Source organism: Chlorocebus sabaeus, chromosome 11, assembly GCF_047675955.1.
Source record: "Chlorocebus sabaeus isolate Y175 chromosome 11, mChlSab1.0.hap1, whole genome shotgun sequence".
In the NCBI taxonomy this organism is placed as follows: Eukaryota; Metazoa; Chordata; class Mammalia; order Primates; family Cercopithecidae; genus Chlorocebus; species Chlorocebus sabaeus.
Window position 1 is genome coordinate 15,474,038 of NC_132914.1, and position 21,905 is coordinate 15,495,942.

Genomic DNA, 21,905 nt, shown 5'->3' on the forward strand with positions numbered 1-21,905 from the left:
AGGTGGGTGGATCACCTGAGGTCAGGAGTTCGAGACCAGCCTGGCCAACATGCAGAAACCCCATCTCTGTAACAATATGAAAAAATTAGCTGGCTGTGGTGGCACACGCCTGTAATTCCAGCTACTCAGGAGGCTGAGGCAGGAGAATCACTTGAACCTGGGAGGTGGAGGTTGCAGTGAGTCGAGATCCCACTGCACTCCAGCCTGGGTGACAGAGTGAGACTCCATCTCAAAAAAAAAAAAAAAAAGAAAGAAACAGAGAAAGAAAGAAAAATAACTCTTCTTTGGGTCAGTGTTCTTTATGATCCCATGTCACAATTCTGTCTTCTCTTGGAATCAATAAAATGAGGGAAGTAACTATAAGCAGTTATACTTCATTCCCATGATGAAAAACATACAAACGCAACCAGGAAAGGCAACATGAAGCATTTTCATGATTCTTATAAGATTTTATACAGAAATAATGTTAGCTTGTAGTTGATTGTTTTTATTAAAGTGCAAAAGAGAAACCCAAAAATCAGAAACCAAAAACAATCCCTGCATTTCAGTATTCTGAATGGAACATGAGCAGTTTTGATTGGATGATACCACTGAACTTGCTTTGAATACAATTCTGATTGGGTATTATTTCATGCCCCAAATGCCTGCCCTGGGAAAAGTAATGGAGAGGGTCAGAACTGCTGTGCCTCGGCAGCTGGAGAACGGTGACCTTCACAGGGCTGAGTGATGAATTAAAAGCCCTTGCTGAACTGAGACCAAGTGGGCTCCATTACCTCGGGCATGTTGAACTGCCCATTTGCAAAGAATCGTATTTTTGTTAGAACCATGAAGAGGGTCAAGTGATATTCAGATATTACACTCAGAATTATATGTGCTGGAAAAATAAAACCCTTTCATTGGTTTCAGTTTCTTTTGCTGAAATCATTTCATGAGGTAAAAAGAATCCAGTTAAGACCCAGCTCCAAAAGAGGATGCAGTCTCTAATTTTGGCACGGTCGTAAATGTGGGGACTTAGAACTTCTAGCTGGGAAAAACTGTGACACCCCAGAGGTATCCATCTTTCTTTGCAGCTTTTTGGGCCTGGCCCTTGACTTGCCATCCCAAAGTTGTTTTAATGTCATCGTCATTGCCCCTTCCTCCTCCTCCCATCCCAGTCTGCTCGCAAAGGTTTGTCTCTGTGGGCAGAATGCATCTAATAGATTTAATCGTATGAAAGTACAGGGACTGACAAAGCCCAATATACTATTAGAATCAGGAGCCCTGCATTATGATAAGGTGGCCATGATTTAGTGTCCAAATGGAGGCTCTTATTTCTGCACAAATGCTAAACCAGATGGTATAGTGGGATACCAGGAATACACCGAAACTCTCCTGGGCAAATTTGGACAATGGTCAACTTAATTATAATGGAAGACAATGTCTTAACCTAGGAATACACATTTCTAATGGGAGGATTTTAATATCAGTGACAGGAAAATTTTGCTTTAGGACGTAGGGAACTTTCCCGTAACCCTTGCTTTATTTTACATTATTTAATGTCTACCTCTTATAAGTGTAAGATTGACCCTCATTAGCAAGGCTTCTTCCTATCTTTCCATATTGTTACTTTCATGCCAATGTTGCACATGTGTCCACTGCTGGACTGTTCTATAGTCTAGCAGAGTGATCCACAGTTAAGAGCTTTGATAGGGACCCTGCTGTTTCAAAACGCTGTACATGTAGTTGGTTTCAGTTAACATTTGTTGAGTGAATTGGAGCAAGTAAAAATAATTGCTCATTTTGGAATTTGGGTCCTAAATGGACAAAAAGTATCTTACCCTTGACAAAGAAAATAATAATATATAATTTATACTATAACATAAAATAATAGCTTACTGGGGATAGATTCCTGGAGAAAGAGCTATTTAGGAGGGAATTCCCAGGAGACTGCGTCAGAACAAGGACATTTTTCATATAGTCAGGGGCTGTGACATTGTCCTCAAAGTACTGGTCACTGTAATAAAAAGCACAGGTTCCTCATGAAAATTAGGAAAAAATAGAGATATATCTTCTACAGTTCACACAAACTATATCATCAACCTTGAAAATAGTTTAAAACATTTCTTTTCATTAATCTGCAAAACTTTCTACTTTCCCCAGATAGAATTGTTTTCTTCTGTGCTTGCTAGGTTAAATAAGAGAATTTAAGCAATTGTGGTTAACATACATAAAGGAAAAGAAAACGAGAATACAGATATTTCTTGATTTCTTTGAGATTTTGGGGGGCTGTGGACATGTGAGCTCATGCTTGCTTTTCTTGGTTTATAGGTAGAAACTTTCTTTTCTTTAAGTGCTTTTAACAATTTAGAGATATTGAGACATGGTAGAGAGAAATTTTATCACTAAACTTATATTTTAGATGGTGAAACATAAGCATAAAAAGACTAAACCTCTCCTCTAACACGGTAAGCTTTTTGATATATGGAACATTAGCTTATTGATTCTTGTACCCTCAACTCCTAGACAATGCCTGGCACATTGTAGATTCTCAGTACTGTCTAAGATTGCTGTGCAAATGCTATGGTTTATTTTTACTTTTACTTTTTATTTTATTTTATTTTTAGACGGAGTTTCGCTCTCATTGCCCAGGCTGGAGTGTAATGGCATGATCTCGGCTCACTGCAACCTCCGCCTCCCAGGTTAAAGTGATTCTCCTGCCTCGGCCTCCCGAGTAGCTGGGATTACAGGCACCCACCACCACGCCCGGCTATTTTTTTTGAATTTTTAGAAGAGACAGGTTTTCAGCATGTTGGTCAGGCTGGTCTTAAACTCCTGACCTCAGGTGAACTGCTTGCCTCTCCTAAAGTGCTGGGATTACAGGTGTGAGCCACCACGCCCGGCCTCAAATGCTATGGTTTCTAAGCTTCCTATTATTTTGAGGTTTGTAAAGAATCTGATATGTTTGAACTGCTGTAATTAGGCTGACCATTATTTAATGTTTTTATTTAAAAACATTTTTTTTTTTTTTTAGGAGACAAGGTCTTGCTACGTTACCTAGGCTGGTCTTGAACTCCTAGATTCAAGCTATCCATCCTCCCGCCTCAGCTTCCCAAGCAGCTGGGACAACAGGCATGCACCACTGTGCCCAGCATATTTAATATTTGAACACATCTACTATGTGTTAAGAACTGTATTGGATATTTTACTCCTATTATCACATTAATCCTAGAAGCACCCCTATGAAGAAGACATTTTAATTCTCATTTTACAAATGAGAAGATTTAATCTCAAAATGCTAACAAAAATCCGAGTCAAAACCACCAGAAATGTCAGAATTAGAATGTGAACACATTATGTCTAATTTAGTCTCATGAGCTTTCCAAAACATAGCCAGGTGTCCTTTGGGAATAGTGACAAAGGAATGCCAGCACTTTGGTGGTTTATTGAGGATTTCTGAAAGTAAAATTACACCAACCTGGCTACGCTAAGGGCTCCTTCCAGGAGCAAAGCTGCTATTGAAATCAATGAGGTTCTTGGAGTGAAATATCGGTAACTCTGCCCTCTTCCCTGTACTTCTGTAGTTAAGAGTCTAGTTGGTTAATTAAATTACTTTCATGAATGTCTAGCCATCAAACAAGCCTGCAGTTCCTATACTTCATTTCCATTCATGCTGTGAGAAGTATTGTTAGTGTGGGTGAAATGATCAGGCAAATACGGGAAAGATCTAGGCAGTAACAGCCTCCTGTCTGAGTACAGACAGGTAATGATTAATGGTCCAGTCAGATAAGTGAAGTCATGTGATCTGGCTTCTGGAGACAAGGGGCATGGGCATGGCAGTGACACCTTCTTCAAGCCTAACTTGATTCAAATATTACCTTGGCACAGCTTGTCAGTGGGGTCTCCAACCATATCAGATAATTAGCGATTAAAAAAAAGATGGGATGTGATCAAAGGTGCTTTCTACTCTCCAGCATTTTTTCTCCTTGGCCCAGAGAAATGTGGAGGAAAAGAGCACCACCTAGTGACTACACCACAGAGGGTGAGGAATAATTGTGTATATCAGACTCATATAACTGAAACTTCAAGCTTATCAGAGGTGGCTGAAGGAAAAGTAATCTAGGACCAAAGGCCATTAGCAACTGAAGGAAGAAAATGGGGCTGGCATTACCAGGAACAATATTATTGAGTCTTTAGTTGATTTATTATTTCCTGGATAAAGACTTTAAAATCTGGCTAGAGATCAGGGTCATATGTTTTTTCTTTCTTCTTCTTCTTCTTTTTTTTTTTTTTTTAATAGAGATGGGGTGTCACTGTGTTGCTCAGGCTGGTCCGAAACTCCTGGACTCAAGCGATCCTCCTGCCTAGGTCTCCCAAAGTGCCGAGATTACAGGTGTGAGCGACCATACCCAGCCAGGATTCTATGTTGACTGAGCAGGCCTCAGTCATAAATGCACATGTGGGTTTAATGGGGGCTATAAGAAACCTTTTATATTTACAAACGGTGAAGGTGTCAAAGGAATGCATCTCTGCTAAAGCCACAATTAGGTAAATAAGAATGAGGGTGTGACGGAGTTCAAATATTATCATCATACGTAACCCCATAAGGGGTTGTGCAAAGCAAGAGAAAAGAGAATGTGCCTTTTGGAAATCCTTGGAATACTTCCTTTTTGAAAGGAGGAGGGTTTTTCAAAATATTATACCTACTTGAAGAGATCCACTAGAATAATGACAATGTCTTCAGCCACTGCTCGGTCACCCTTCAACTTGTAGAGGAACTCTGGACCACCACACATAACAATCACTGGAGGAGAAGGTAAGACAAGGAGATAAATATATGACAGTCTACAGACAAACAGAGAGGGAACCAGTTGCCTGAATATGAACCCAGTAGGTTAATGTAAAATTTTTTAAAGATAAACTCCAATTTCTTAAATTCCTCCTTTCTTTTTTTTTTTTTTCACTTACAATTATAGAGTCAGAATAGAGCTGAATGGGATCTTTTTAAAAAAATCATCTAGTCTATCATTCTTTTAATTTTATAGATTTAAGGAGGCTGAAGCAAAGATGCCAAAGGGTCAAAGAACTAGTAGATGACAAAGATAGCTGTGACAGTCAAGTTCAGTTCTTATTCCATTATGCCAGGCTGGAGTAATTACAGAATATGTTGGCATAGATAAGTGAAATATACCTCACCATTTGTAAAAGTGGTTGAAAAAGATATTATAAAAGTGAGAATGGGGAAGAATTTATAAAGTCTCCCTAAGCAACTTGGGCTTTATCTGTAGCCTCTTAACTCAAAACTTCATCTTAGTACCTCCAATGCCAGAGTCCAGTCTGAAGTCTACCACGAATTTCTGCCAGCTATCCTGAACGCACAGTTCTATGAGTGAGAGGAGTTGGGGGAGACTTCATTAGATCTTTTTAGATGCTGTGCCATTTTGCTACCCTATTGAATTGTAAAGTCTTTAGGGACATAAATACTCACATATGTCTTTCCCACCATATCTTGGTTAATGTTTTTGCAACTGGTAGGTTCTTAATATAACAAATGCTTGATAATGGCAATAAATGATCATTTGAATATCAGGGAATCCACCAAGCAAGTATCTTCCCTTGTAGAAAATTCTCACAATTGATTGCTTTGCCCCTGATACATTCTTGTTTGTAGACAGAAGTCTGTGGAAAGTGCAACAAATCCCCTAATATCTTAGTGAGGATGAGGTTTTTTTTTTTATTTGAATAGGTTTTTGGGCGAACAGGCGGTGTTTGGTTGCATGAATAAGTTCTTTAGTGGTGATTTCTAAAATTTTGGTGCACCTATCTGCCAAGCAGTGTACACTGTACCCAATGTGTGGTCTTTTATCTGTGGATAAATTTTATCCAATTAGGCTTTCATACTTGGTCTCTAGCTGGTAGATCACTGGGCAGGTAAGATACAGAAAGATTAGGAAAGTGAGATAATCTTTGCTTACCTTATAATTTTGCATGAAGCTATATAACCAATAAATTCATCCTCTTGGTCACCAGGAGGACTGGGACTCAGAATGTGTGAAGATTAGTCACAAATCCAATAATATGTTGGATTGAGGTGAATTTTAAAAAAGAGTTTGCTGAGGGTGGGTCATCATATCATTTGGGTTTATAAAAGCTGGATTTTAGCATTATCATTATTATGTTAATATAATTACTCAGTCATACTTATGGATTTTCTCTCAGAGGATAAGGTTTTAGTCAATGAAAGGAACAATATAATGAAGTTGCATGCAATTATAGATCTCCCAAAATATACAAAATATGTAGGAGGAATGATGATAGCTCTGCAGTGGAAGATTTGTTGAAATGACTTATAAGGAGGTGGTAGTCATAAAGAAGAAGTTAGCCAAAAAAACCCAACAAAATTATCTTCATGTCTTCTTACCATTGCTTTTCCTGTTGTGGTCCATTAAGATATCCTGAAACTCCTTATCTTGTCTTAACACCAACTTAAAACTGAGTTCGTGGGAGAAATAGGAAACACTGGCCTCCAGAGCGTTAAGGTACCTGGAATAGGAAAGAGAGAAACTAAGAAAACAGCTTAGTTCCCTCATGGCCTTTCAGGCCTTTCACTTCTTTTTTGCAGATCTATCCTGAGATTTGTTCATCTAAAATTCATTTCTGCTATTAACATGATAGACAGCACACACCATGATACCACTAGTTTAGATTGTGAAGCTCTAAATTAGTGAAAGGATGGGGGAGCTTTTAGGGATCTTCATGTATACATGTAAATAGTAGACATTTGGTGAGTCCTTTGTGATGGCTTCCAGCTGCTTACAGGAAGAGGGTTCTCCTCTGCTTTATCAACTAGTCCCATTATCATAGATAAGTTGAAACCCTTGAATCTACAGTACAAAAATTCAAAGTTGATAGGAATAATTTCTGCTCCTGTTTAAACCTCACATTAGATACTGTGGGTTGATTCCTGTAGGTCCCTAGATGCGCACCCCTGGTGGTATCCCATCTTAGTCTTTTGCATACTTAGGTGGAGAGAGACTGCAGAATTAAGCAGCATCCTGGAAGTACAGGCAGCAACCCAGCCAGAAGATTTCCTCTACCACCTTTGTTGGAGTTGAATGAATCTTTCCATTTTATTTTAGTAATGATACCTGATATGGTTAGGCTTTGTGGCCCCACCCAAATCTCATCTTGAATTGTTATCCCCATAATCTCAATCATCCCCACGTGTCGAGGGAGAGACCAGGTGGAGGTAATTGAACCATGAGGGTGGTTTGCCCCATGCTGTTCTCGTGATAGTGAGTAAGTTCTCATGAGTTCTGATGGTTTTATAAGGGGCTCTTCCCTCTTCACTTAGCACTTGTCCTTCCTGCTGCCTTTTGAAGAAAGTGCCTTGCTTGTCCTTCGCCTTCTGTCATGATTGTAAGTTTCCTGAGGCCTCCCCAGCCATGCTGAACTGTGAGTCGATTAACCTTTTTTCCTTCATCAGTTACCCAGTCTCAAGCAGTTCTTTATAGCAGTATGAAAACAAACTATTATTAATACAATACCCATTGTTCCTCTTTCTCCCCCACCTCTTGTTCCTCTGAAGAAGTGTGAGATCATCTTTTTCTAATTAATTGTAGGAATAGGCAAGATGCATGTTCTCTGGTATTGTTTCTTACACAGGAGTGTGAAAACATTAACCCCTGGCTTTCATTTTCCTTATCTGTAAAATAGGGATCCTACTACTTGTTTTATTTTCTTCAGATAACGTACTGTAGGAAATCAATAAAACTGATGTGAATGTACTTTCAAAACAGTAAAGAGTGTTGCAGATGCAAACTATACTGATTATTTTTACAACTCTATATTTACTTGATCCCCTTTGCTTTTATTTATGTGTGAGAAAGTGAACTGGTGTCTATACCCAATGCTGTTACCGGTGGAAGGTGTATTTGATAATAACTAGGTGGCCTCCATGATCCTATGGCTTCTTTCCATGGCAAGTACTAATGAAATTTCATGATCCTGCTTACCAGAAACAGTCCTCGGACTCCGTACCATTCTTGTAAACATACGAAGTGCTCCAGGAATAAGTTTTGAAGGGTAGATCATTGGTTTTCCAAAAGTTAACCAAGAAGTATGTCAACTTTCTAGCTGGAGACATCAGCCGGGTTAAGGTTTCTTTATAGTCACATGACAATCCAAAACTTCCAGCTGAGATCATGGGGTAGCTCAATTCCGTGTCAAGGCTGTGTCAAGAGGTTGAGGAAAAAAAAAAACATTATCAGGATTAACTTTAGTAGCACAAATAAGATCCCTCTTTATCCTGTTTCAGTATGTATGTATGAATGGTAAGAATGAAATCAGGTCATTAAAGCAGATATCTCATGTATATAGGAGTCTTTCTCATAAAACTGAGTTTAGAAACACTTATTGAGCATGTGCTGTGTTCTAAGCACCCTCTAGGCAATTTTGTGAATATGTGGCTGGGTTATTTTGATTTATTCTAAAGTGAGTTGTCATGATATCTGGGCTGGGATACTAGGGAAGTCGGACTCAGAAAAAGGATAGACCACCACAGCCACCATCGTTGTAAAGCCAAAAATATGCCATCTACCCTTTGCCATGCATTGCCTTCTTCCCAGCTCTGCAATGAACTGCCTGTGAGACATCAGCTGGGGATTTGAGAGCTTTCCTTCCCTTGCTCAACACCTGGACCATTTCATAGTTACCTAAACTTATCAATCTTCATTCCCAATCAGGGCCTTGACAAATGCCAGGAATGATGTTCACCTGCCTCTTTGCCAGACTGATTCTTACTCATTCTTCAGCTCCTAGATTACGTATCTCTTTATCTATCAGGAAAACTTTCCATGGTACCTAAGACCAGGTCACTATTTGGGTGAGTATCTATTTAATATCTGTTTCTTCCACTAGACTGTAAGCTCCCTGAAAGCAGGGTCATGCCTGGCTTGTCCACCTTGGTGTCTCCAGTCAGCTAGGCTCATATGTAGGTGCTTAATATGTATTTAACGAAGGAAGGAAAACAACATCGCCTTCCTTCTTCAGTGCTCCATCAAAAGGTTTTAGTGAGCTTCCTGCTTGCATCTCAAACTACAATGTTCACAGTCAGCATTCTCTTTCATTTCTGTTCCTCCAAACTGTTTTTCATTTATTTTAGTGTTTTGAGATTTTTTTCATTTATTTTAGTGCTTTGAGATTGTAAAGGCTTCTTTGACTACTTTCCATCTCTCACCCCAGCATCATACTATTGATTGATTCTACATTCAAATATCTTTGCAGTTATTCTCCCTTTCCATGTCCACTTCCTTCTTGCTAATCGAGGCCTTCCTTCTCTGCTGACTTTCCTGTTGTCAGTCTCTGCCTGTGTCTTTCCTATACACTGTGGTCAATCATTCTTCTGAAAGTTGGGCTGCTTCTCTTGGCATTCCCAAGCTTAAAACCTTAGTGATTTCTGACGCGAATCTCATTAAATGCAACTTCCTTTACCTGGACTTTCCTCCCATGAACTTCCAAATATGGTCCTACTTAATTATGCTAGTCTTATCTCTATTATTCCCCTATACATTTCCTGAACTCTGGTTAATACAGAGTTCTTCATTTCCCTGCTTGTTTGCTTTTACACATACTTCTCCCTCTGCCTGGCTAGAAAGCTCGTCTCCTCATCTCTCTACCCGTTAAAATTTTACCCATTCTTCAACATGCAAACAATTGCATCTCCTTCATGAGGTTTCTTTCCCCCATTGAACCTTAGTCCCCTCAAACAGAGGTGACTCTTTCTTTCTGTGCACGCTACAGCTTCTCTTTTCTTTTCCCTTTTCTCTCTCTCCCTTCCTTTCTCTTTTTTCCTTCCTTCCTTCCTTCCTTCCTTCCTTCCTTCCTTCCTTCCTTCCTTCCTTCCTTCCTTCCTTCCTTCCTTCCTCCCTCTCCTTCTCTTTCTCTCTCTCTTTCTCTCTCTTTTATAGGGTCTCACTCTGACACCCAGGCTGGCGTGAAGTGGTGTGATCCTGGATCACTGGAGCCTCGACCCCCTCAGTTCAAGCGATCCTCCCATATGCGCCTGCCACATTGCTGGGTATGCATGACTACACCTGGCTAATTTTTTTATTTTTAAATTTTCTGTAGAGCAGGGTCTCGCTATGTTGCCTAGGCTAGTCTCAAACTCCTGGGCTCAAGGGATCCTCCTGCTTTGATCTCCCAAAGCCCTGGGATCACAGGCGGGTGCCACTGATCCCTGCCCTCTGCAATTTCCTGTCTCTATTTCCCTGGTGGCATTGATCTCACTGCCTTGTATTGGTCAGGAGAGTCCTTGTCACTTTCTCTATTTGGGTGGGCAGGGGCTGTGTTTTACTTAATTCTCTCTACTCTGAAACAGCTAAAATGCTTCTTTGTACGTAGAAGGTCTTCATAAATGGTGAATCAGTTTTTCCAACCCTCCTTTCCTTTTGAGCATACTCTATAGCAATATAGTAAGTGATCAGGTTAGATGACAATTGGGAACAAATGCAAGGAAGAGTAAGATTCTGGATCTGTCTGCATTTTGGTATGGAAGAGAAGCTGAAAAAGTGCTCAGTGAGCCTGAGCATCTGAGATTGATTGTAATGGTGTAATGGTGGGTGTGAGGTGACAAAAGCAAACTTCGCAACAGAATTTTCAGAGGTCTAATGTTTACCCTCCAAAATCCATTGCGAGTGATCCTCTGCATCGTTTTCTCTGTGTAGATGAAGGGTGATTCTTGATTCAGGGTCAGATTGAACAGGTACAAAAAAGGAACTTGAGCAGGATTTTGATTAGGGAGGTGTAATTAGCAGAACACAGTATATTTTGGTGATAATTACATTGTGTAAAATGAATGAAAGAGATGAGGGTAATTTTCCCAGAGCCAGAAAAATATATTCATGCTAGAATATATTGAGAGCTTTGTTCTAAGATAGTAAGGGCACTGTACAGAGGACTTTAACATCTCATTTATATACTCCTCAAATAACGCCATGAACTAAACATGTTGTTATTTTCCCCACTTTCACAGACCTACAGGATAGAACAGAACCCTACTAATACCCTGGGGTGCTGCACTTTCTTTTGTGTTTCCCAGCCCTCTACCCATGCTTTTGTGAGTATTTTATTTATTAAACTCCTCACATTATCCAATTTCACTATCTTTCCTGCTTTTGCTCAAAACTCTGACTTTTTACCCATACCATGTTTTCTCTCAAGGTCAGACGTTAATGACTCAACCTGGATGGCTACAGGCATTCACTCCATGCTGAGCAAGGGAAGTTACCTGGATAAGAGAATGACAGTTATGGAGAGATGGCAAAATACTAGACCTCAACACCTCTGATTGTGTTGCCTTGACTAGACTGTTGTTTCTTTAAGTTGCAATATCATGTCCTGACTTCAGTTCACAGTAGTATTACTTACTACATCTGGAAGGTGGAGTATGTACATGAGGGCCCCATGAGGACACAGCCCATCCGTTTTGCATTCTGTAGGAGAGAAAACAACAATGAATTCCTAAAACTAAGAAAAGTACTCAGTAGACAGGAAAGAAGTAGCAAGGGGAAGGCTCCCAGAGGTTTAGAAAGTGGGGCCTCCCAAGATGCTCAAACTCAGAGCAGCATAGGGTGCCTTGAGCTGGACAAGGATCAACTGAGGCATGGAGAGGTTCAAGAGGGAAAAGATGCTACCGGGAGGGAAGGTATTTTACAAAGGTGCACTGACTGGAGGTGAACCTGGCTTCCTTCTCAGTGCAGGATGGGAAGAGGCAGAAGAGGGACTGGGAGGCTGTAGCATTAGTAGTGTCTGTAGGCCAGATAGTGGTGAGATGAGATTTGGAGGTGCTTTGAAGGGAGAGGGCAAGTTTCAGTTGTGGAGAGAACTATGAAACAGGGCTGAAGTGAGTAAAATGCTATGCAATTGATTGGGTGATTGTTGATCTTATTTTATCCTATTTCTGAAGGGGAATGTGGTTGGGACCATCTCATCCCTGGTTTTGGAGAACCAGGTTATACCTCTCTCTGTGGAGGCAGAGAAAAGCAGCATAAATTTCTGAAATTGTGATGTGGAGTTTATCGAACTATGCTTGTGCACACCTTACCTTCCCAAGATTGAGAATCACTGCTGTGGGAGCCATTGTTCCTGACGGGAGTGTGGCCTGCCTGGTTGGTGTGATATTATTGATTAAAGTTTAGAGGCATGGCTCTACTCCCAGTGCTCTGCTGCTCAGACAGCCTTTTCTTTAGTTTCTGTAGTAAGGGGGTGCATCGCACATCTGTTTGTCTCTAGAGAGCTTATGATACTCTTTATCTCCATAAAGCTCTGGTTGGGACTGGGGTTTGGGGATTCGGAGGAGGAACTAGGCAAGAATCTCCCTCTTCCCATTTCCATCCTTTGACATTGCAGTTACTACTTTAAGTTAGGTGTCAGATTCAACCCTTAAGCAATTAACTATGATCTGACATATGGCGATGACTTGAAACAGAGATTTCTGGTGTGGGGCCTTGAAATATGTTTTTAAACATGATTTCTCAGTTATTTCTTGAGGGACACAAAGGCATAGCAGTTTATACTATTAAATAAAGAAACTTAAAAACTGGCTGGGTGCAGTGGCTCATGCCTGTAATTCCAGCACTTTGGGAGGCCAAGGGGGGCAGATCACTTAATCTCAGGAGTTCGAGACCAGCCTGAGCAACATGGTGAAACCCTGTCTCTAAAATAATATAAGAAATTTGCTGAGCATGATAGCACATGCCTGTAGTCCCAGATACTTGGGAGGCTGAGATGGGACAATCACCTGAGCCCAGGAGCTCAACCTGCAGTGAGCCATGATTATGCCACTGCACTCCAGCCTGGGCAACAGAGGGAGACCCTGTCTCAGAAAACAAATAAACAAACAAACAACCCAAAAAAACAAAACAAAGCAAAATTTTAAAAACAACTTAAAACAAAAGAATTCCTCTCCTTACAACTGAAAGTGTACACACAGTACATAGCCAAGGCTCTCCTCACTTTGCTGGATTCATGGAGGGCCCCTGTCATTTGGGTAATCTGTAGGGATAAAACCAGAGTCTCCTGCCTGGTACTCGGTCACTCATTCAGCTATGTGGCTAGAAATGATGGGAGAGCTGCCTCATGGTTATGTGCTTACATCTCACACTAAGATTATCCGGTGCCCGTAGGCAATGAGGTGCATCCACAAAAGCAAATACTTACTGAAATTTTCCTGAGTAGGTCAAGGCCTTCACAGGTGCTGCTCCGGCAGTCGCCGGAGTTATGAATCAGACCATCCGAATACATGAAAGAAGCATTCACAGTCACATTTAGGCCTGTCATCCAGAGATGAGGGAAAATAGAACACTAGTGTTATTTTTCAGTAATTTATACCAGCCATGAGATTGATTCTGGGAAAAAGTGGGTATCTATATTCAGGCCTAGGAATATTTACATCCTGGGCCCTTGTTTTACTCCTGGTCACTTTTTTCCTCTCTGTGTCTCTGTCTCTCTATGTCTTTGCATCTGTGTTTCTCTCTCTCTCTCAACAGTTTTATTGAGGCATAATTTATCCATCATAAAAATCACACATGTTGAGTTTACAATGCAATGACTTTTAGTAAATATATATAGTTGTGCAACCATCCACGTGGTCCAGTTTTAGAACATTTTCATTGTGTTCACTGCCCTCTTCATCTTTTCACAACCCTAGATGCAGCAAGTCTCCTGTATGGACTGGAGAGTGTTGGGAAGCAAAGACGTAGACATTATGATAACCTGTTCTTTCATGGTCCCCAGGTGCTGTTTGCTGCCAACTTGCAGGAGGCTGCAGTCTTCCTTGGTCTCTGATCTTTATCCATCCAGTCAACAAACAGTTACTAAGTTCCTGCTGTGTGCCAGGCGTTCTTCTTTGTGCTCATGATACAGCATTGAACAAAAGTTCCTGCTTTCAAGAGGCTTACATTTTCTTTGGGCGTTACACCGAATAATGCATTTCTGATAGGGTGGTCACCAAAGCCCTAGGGGGAACTGGGACCTGCGTGAAGACTGAGCCATGCGATACATGGTTTCTCTGGTCAGAGGGAACAGCAAGGGCAAAAATCTCAGGCAGGACCCTTCTTGGCATTTCAGGGAGAACAGGGAGGCCAGTGTGGTCCTGACAGAGTAAGTGAGAGGTAGTGTGGGTGAGATGTGAGGTCAGAGTGAGGGCCACACCATGCATGACCATGTAGGCGTTAGTAAGGGCTTTCAGTTTATTCCAGGATAAGAGTTTTGGAGGACTTTGAGCAGAGAAATGATATTTTCTGACTATTATTTTTAAAGGACATCTCTGGATCTTGATGCAGAGAATGGATTGTGGGGAACAGAAACAGATGCAGGGAGACCAGTGAAGATGCTCTTCATAACCTAGGTTAGATTGGACTACAGTAGTTGGAGCAAAAGTAGAGAAAAATGGTTGCATTTAGGATGTATTTTGAAGGTAGGGAATTAATAAATGCAATATGAAATATGAGAAAAAGAGGACTCAGGATAACGCCAATATTTTTGACCTGAGCAAGTGGGTGAAGGGAACCCCTATTGACCAAGATGAGAAAGAATGTGGGAAGAGCAGGTTTGCTAATGTGGTGTGTGTAGTGATGGAGGTGGACAAGTCAGGTGTGAGATGCCTGTCACACTTCCAGATAGAGAGGACATTAAGCAGTTGAAATATACCCATCAGAAATAGTTATTAATGCAATCGTACTTATTGATAAAAAGCTGTCACATCTGTGTCTCAGATTTACCATTCTTGCTCAAAAGGGGTGTCTTGGTCAGTTTTCTACAAATCAAAGCCTAAGACAAAAGCTTTATTGAGTTTGTCTTACCACAGTCCCATATGCAGTAAATAGTGATCTGAAATTGAAGCCATGTTTGTCTCATCCTAAACCAATTATACATTTTTGATATCTCAAATAAAAACTCATACATGAGGGAATGGCCTTTTACCAGCTTAGTGATGCATCAAAGTGTTAAATCCAAAATTTATCAATGGGTATGATTATTTGTTCTCAACGAATCTTGCTGTATTACAATCTTTAGCCCCTGTCTCTCCTGGAGCATTCAAGACACAGAGTAAATAGACGATGAGAAAAATACTTCCTGCATGCCCTCAGGAAGTTCCCTGCAGCCGTGGCCACACTTCTCACATGAAATGAACATGGTTAACAGTCTAACTGTCATCTATTTTTCCCAAAGAAGGTGCTGCAAAATTCTGTTTTCTTTCTTAGTAGACAGGGAAGGAGATTGTGTAACATTACAAAATTTCCAGAAAACCCCTTTGTCTTTAAAACACGCCCTCTTACTTTAAAATGTTTTTCATCAAGGATAAAGAAAACAAAAATGTGTTCATTTGCATCTTAAATTAGATGAGAGTTTTGTTTGGATTTCACTCTGGCTCACACATTTCTCCTCTTATAAATTGAAAACAAGCATCTCTTTGAAATATCTGTTTGGTCACAAGGATGGCTGGCCTTACTGACCAGAACACCATTCCTCGTGTTAGGCATTTCCTCTGTGGGCTACTCCCAAAGCCAAAGTGAATTATGTTCATTCTGGCTTGGGGTCTTTGTATAATGGAGAACTCCCATATTTAGATGAAAGCGAGGGTCTTGCCGGTGATATCCCTGGGGATTGCTAGGCACCACGTTTTAGAAGGTTATAGCAGAACCATTTGACCTCAATCTGTCTATTACATTTTGGTTCCTTCCATTAAAAAATAATCAGGACAAATGTCTGATTCCTAAGCAGAGATGTTCTTAAGTTTGTCAAGTCCACAGGGAGTCTGGAAACCTCAGTCCACAGTCTGGGATTATGAGTGATTTCTTATGTGTTCTTGTACAAGCCATTTTAATTTCTCTGACTTAATTCCTCTCATGTAAAATGAGGTTAATACCAGGTTTGTAAAATTGGATAATTTTTAATCACACCTTTAAAAGAGCAAAGTGTGTCTATAATAGAAGTTGTTCTTCTGAACAAATAATGTTTTAAAAGGTAGAGACTTGTTCTTTCAAAGAATGGAGGAGTCTTTGTACTTCTACAGCCACTTGAGAGATGTCTACCAACTAGGCTGCAAGTTGTGCCTTGCTTTTTTAAGTTTGAAAACCCTGATACTTTATTTATAAGAGAGCTTAATGAGAGATGCCAGTACTTTGGTAGGACTAACCAAATAGGAGACGTCAATGTAATTAGACCAGTCAGGGATATTTAATGGAAGAGAAGAGGGGAGTGATGGGTTTAATAGCAATTCACACTTAATTGAGTGTAACCATGAGCCAGCTTCAGTACTAAGCCCCATATGCCCTTTATTTTCTTTAATTCTCATGCCAATAGAGAGGATATAGATAATTTGAAATGAGGAGAACAGAATGAATGAGGCTACAGTGCACCTGGGGGAATGGCAGAGGGTATGTGAGGAACTATAGAAAACAGGGTTGGAGAGGGTCTTGGAACACTGCAAGAGGACACAGAAAGTGATGTGGAGGGCAGCACACAGTCACAGGAAGATGGCCACACTTGCCGCTCCACTCTCTTGACCTCCTGTCTCTATGAGGGCTCTGTTCTCTCCTACCACCATGAGGGACAGTGAAAATGACACTTTAAAATCCAGTGCTCCAGGCAGCCCATGACTGACACAGCTAAACTGAAGGAGAAACTCCGGCACAGTGCCTGGGAAAAAGGGAACCAACATCTGTTGAGTGTGACCTTACACAAGTGACTTCCCTACTGAAGCCCTAGTTCCTCATTCACTTATTAACAGAATACAGCCAGGTGATCTCTTTCACTATATGCCTAGCTTTGGGCTATGATTTTTTACAGGTATTTTTTCACTTAATCCTCTCTGAATCCTTCAAGGTAATATTTTGTCATCCTCATTTAAACATGAGCCAATGGAGGTCTGGAGAGGTAGATTAACTTGTTTAAGGCTACACAGCTAGTAAGTAGTAGGGCAGGGATTTGAACTTAGGGAAGTCTAATTCTAGAACTTGATATGCTGTAGAACAGTAGTTCTCAAAGAATGAGCCACTGAGGTACCCTTAGTCCCTTTCAGGGGATCCATGAGGTCAAAGTTATTTCTATAATTATACTAAGACATTCCTTACTTTTTCCACTCTCCTTCCCTGATGAGCATATGATAGGGTTCTCCAGAGGCTATATGACATATATTATTGCAACAGATTGAATGTAGAAGCCAATATGAGAATATAGATATCTACCATTAAGCTTGACATTAAAGACATTTGCAAAAGTGTAAACCAGTCTTCTCACCCACTTTTTTTTTTTTGGCTTGAGAAATATAGATTTTCTTTAATAAAAATATTATTTATGCTAACAGGTATTTATTTGTTATTTTTGATGAATTTATAAACAAATGTTTAAAATGTTTCTCAGTTTTAATTTTCAATACAATCAATACTGATACATGTAACCACATAAACATAACTCTTCAGCACCCTCAATAATTTTAAAGAGTTTAAAGAGGTCCTAGGCCAGGTGTGGTGGCTCACGCCTGTAATCCTAACACTTTGGGAGGCTGAGGCAGGCGGATCACCTGAGGTCAGGAGTTCGAGACCAGCCTGACCAACATGAAGAAACTGCGTCTATACTAAAAATACAAAAAATTAGCTGGGTGTGTTGGTGCATGACTGTAATCCCAGCTACTCGGGAGGCTGAGGCAGGAGAATCGCTTGAACCTGGGAGGTGGAGGTTGCGGTGAACCGAGATTGCACCACTGCATTCCAGCCTGGGCAACAAGAACGAAACTCCGTCTCAAAAAATAATAATAATAAAAATAAATAAATAAATAAATAAATATGTCCTAATACCAAAATATTTGAGAACGGCTTCTATGGAGCATAGTATAATATGCTGCCTCTCAATATTTTACTTTTATGTGTACTACTTTCTCTTATTTTTAATTCGATGGGGTAATATCTTCCTTTTTATCACTCCAGAACTCAAGCGATTTCTCTAGAAAATACTAAACATTTTTCGGACAATGACATAACTTCAAATCAAAGGTTTACCTTTAAAATAAGCCATTTCCCCCACTGCGACTTTTCATCCTCTCCTACCAGCACTGTCCGTCCCACAATGATATCTCATTCCTGGGAGGATGGGAAAGCTGAACAATATGGGATGAGCTCAGAACTCTCTCTTCCTATCGAAGGCTGTAAGGATGGGGTTGGACCAACATGGACCAACATGAAGCTGAAGCCTCTGTGCTAGGGTCTAGGAGTGGGACCGGCTCAGCATGAGGGAGCACACCCAGGGTATGGGTCATGTGATTAGCCTTGGAACCATACATCCTCAGGGAGGTGATGTCATGAAGTCGAAGGAATCTCTTTTTTTCATGTTCTTTCCCGCTAGATCCTGAATGTTCTTCAAGACCCTCAAAGCTTTTCTGATTCCTAGAAAAAATACTGGTCATTTCCCCTTTGAACATCACCTATAATGCCTGAACTTTCACTTTTCTTCAATGTAATCCTCAGATATATTGTCTTAGAATTTTTCCCAAATAATGATGCTCAACATGTTTAGAACATGAGCTATCTTTCCCTCCAAAATCTGTAACTTTTGTGTTTACTATGCATGCATATCTGTCCAACAAAATGCATTAACAGATGTAAAAGTCTCAGCATCACAGCTCATTCCTTCATCTCCATAGAGCTCTCCACTTAAATGACCCATTTAACAACCTGCCCACTAATAACTGTATTTTACAAATGACATGAGTGAAACCTGGAGATGATAAACAATGCACCCAATGTCACTCAGCTGTAAATAATGGAGTAGGAATTCAAATTCAGGTTGTATGAGTCAGGGACCAAGGCTCTAACTAATATACTATTTAATTATTTAGGTGCTTGGTAATGTGTTCTAGCAGTAGCAACAGCACAGCAACAATAAAAACAACTACATTAACGTCCTCAACAATAACAACAACGACAACAAAAACTACCATTTATTGAGTTCTTACTATGTTTCAGTCAATGAAGGAGGTACTTTATATGAGTTTTCTGATTGAATCCACATGCTATCTATATGAGGTAACTACCACTTATTCTAATTTATAGGTGTGGGAACTCAGGTTCCAAATTAGGTGCTTAAGGTCATACCTGTCATAGAATGCTCTAGTTGGAAAATAAATCAAGATCTGTCAGGTTCCAAATATCTGCTTCTAACCGTAATGTTCCACTGCCTTGTTTTAGTTAGAAAGTTAGTTCACACTGGGTAAAGATATTACGATGGATTCCAAAGAGTGACCCATGTACTCCCTGGGATCAGATAGATGTGGGTCTGAATTTCACTTCAAACAGACAACCTACATTACCTTAGCAAAGTTGTTGAACTCCTGCTGTGAAACCAGTGTCAACCATGCTAACGTCACAGAGCGGTGGTGATTAAACAGGTGATGTAATTGAAGTACCTAGAACTTAGCTACCCCATGACAAGTACTTAGTAACTGAAGAAACCAAGGTTCAGGGAGACTAACCCAGGATCACAGAGAGAGAAAACTTTGGGGCAGGAATCCCAATCCGGGTCCTCAAACGACAAATCAAGGGTTCTTTCCATTGCGCCACATTGCCTTGGTAAATAAGGGGATTTTATGACCTCCTCGTTCCATTATGGCTCTAGCTCAGATCCTTTCACTTACGTGTGAATCTAGTTTCAGAATTGCAGAGATGTTGTATGTGCACAGAAGTAACTTATTATTCATATCTGAACAGCTGGCCTACTTCCACAGAATTTTAAATAGAGACAATTAAGACATACCATCCTTAAAACCACAAATAACCATTAAGATGCATTAAATACTCATTGACTCAGTAAGTCTATTTCTGGTAATCTAATCTCAGGGAATGGAGAAAAACTACATGAAAATATTCATTGAAGTATTATAAAAATAATGAGAAGTTTAAAACAGATGAAATATCCTACATCAGAGAATTATTATATATATTAACATATGTATCCCCCAAATTAGGTAATTTATATCCAGTGGATATGATACATACTTGATATCATAATATCCAGTGGATATTACACATCAATTCACGTGATGACTAGAAAGGCCATGCCGCTCTAGGAAAGTCACTTGTGCAATAATGTGAAGTGAACCAGAAGGATTCAAAATTGTTTCTATGCCATAGTGATCACCAACCACATTCTTAAAAACAGGAAACTAAGAAGCACATGAAAACAGACTGGAAACATCCAGGTGGCTGGGAATCATGGATGCTTTTTTTCCCCCTTTATTTTACACATTTTATGTAATGTTATAAAATTTATTTTTATAACTAAAAGATACAATGAAGAACTGCAACAATGAATTTGATTGCAAATATTTTATATTAACTATGTCTGGTAATGACAGCCACAGGAAATATAAAGAGTGAACAGGCCACCCTGTCTCCACTAAAATACAAAAATTAGCCAGGCGTAGTGGCAGGCACCTGTAGTCCCAGCTACTCGGGAGGCTGAGGCAGGAGAATGGCGTGAACCCGGGAGGTGGAGCTTGCAATGAGCCGAGATCATGCCACTGCACTCCAGCCTGGGTGACAAAGTGAGACTCCATCTCAAAAAAAAAAAAAGAGTGAACAGTCTAGAGACAAATGTCTTTGGATAAAAGGCGCAAAGAAAGACTTGGTGTCTATGTGAAACTGACTGTCTGAATTCATCTTCTTGATTAGTATCCCTGTGAAATCTTAGGTCTAGACCAAATCTTACCTCTGTGTACAGAAGGAAACATGATGCCTTCCTGGAACTGGGCAATAAACTGAGTTTATTTTTATTTATTTTCTTTTTGAAGAGATGGAGTCTCGCTATGTTGCCCAGGCTGGTCTTGAACTCCTGGGCTCAGTGTCCCTCCTTCCTTGGCCTCCTAAAGTGCTGGGATTACAGACGTGAGCCACAACATCTGGCCTAAACCCAGTTTTAACTGGGACATTTCACTGCCGTGAACACTTTACATTTCCTGAGTCAGGGGTAGTCCCAGAGCAAGGTGAAGTGTGAGTGAGCACAGCATAATAGGGTTCAAATTCTACTCTCTAAGGATCTACTGTCATGAAACAGAGGTTTAGGGACAGCCCTTAGAGAAAGTTGTGTGATCAGACAAAGAACACAAAGTCTTTGCTTAGCAACATTTTGTCCCCAGAGGTAGTAACAGAGTGGAGGAGGATTCTATTAACATTTTCTTACCAGCGTTTTGCAGACGTCCTCTCACTATTTCCAGCCCCTCATTCACTGCATCTTCCACGTTTTCCAGGGGCTCTGCAAAGGCTGAGTTGTCCATCATCAGGACGCTGATTTCATAGCTGCCATTGTGGCAGTTCTGACTCACCCGGGAAGTCAGGTACAGCCACCCAGGCTGGAAGAGCAGTGACCACAAAACCAAGTCCAACAGCAACGTCTTCATGGCCCTGATCACGTTAGAACCATACTCCTTGTGCCTACTTGCTTTGCTCTGTTGGGCTCCTTGGGAGGCAGGGAATCCAGATGGTCAGCCTCTAGTGGACTCCCTCAGCCCACTCTTCCCCACGCTTCTCTCTGGTCATGCCCAACTGGTCACATGGGCCGTGGAATACAGCCTGCTTGCCAGTAATTAGCAGCTACATTATGGCAGGAGATAAACCAAAGTTCACTTTGTGTTTGCACCCAGAAAGGTCAGAGCTATAAACAGAGATTACCTGGGCCTCACCCAATAAAAATGCAATAATTTTTGACGCATCACTGGGAAGAGGGAAAAGAGAAAGAGGGCAATATATCACATACATAACAAACTTTGTGAAATGGAAAATAAAGGTCAAAGGGCTTTAGGAAAACACAGCTACAAGGGACTATTAGTGCTTAGGTTTTAGCTGCACATCGAAACGAAATCCTTAACTAGGAAAAGC

The 21,905-nt window shown here is 40.5% G+C and overlaps 1 protein-coding gene across 1 annotated transcript in view; it reads right to left on the minus strand.

Annotated features, from left to right (window-relative positions):
- GUCY2C (guanylate cyclase 2C) overlaps positions 1 to 21,496 on the minus strand; it is a 78,128-nt gene extending 56,632 nt beyond the window's left edge. Inside the window, exons 1-7 of the mRNA XM_007967738.3 lie at positions 21,211 to 21,496; positions 13,195 to 13,307; positions 11,404 to 11,468; positions 7,992 to 8,207; positions 6,398 to 6,519; positions 4,684 to 4,780; positions 1,876 to 1,993 (exon numbers count right to left, since the gene is read on the minus strand). Coding sequence (XP_007965929.1) covers positions 1,876 to 1,993; positions 4,684 to 4,780; positions 6,398 to 6,519; positions 7,992 to 8,207; positions 11,404 to 11,468; positions 13,195 to 13,307; positions 21,211 to 21,427 — 948 coding nt within the window. The 5' untranslated portion in view covers positions 21,428 to 21,496. The remainder of the gene's footprint in view (positions 1 to 1,875; positions 1,994 to 4,683; positions 4,781 to 6,397; positions 6,520 to 7,991; positions 8,208 to 11,403; positions 11,469 to 13,194; positions 13,308 to 21,210) is intronic.
- Between the last annotated feature and the right edge of the window lie 409 nt (positions 21,497 to 21,905).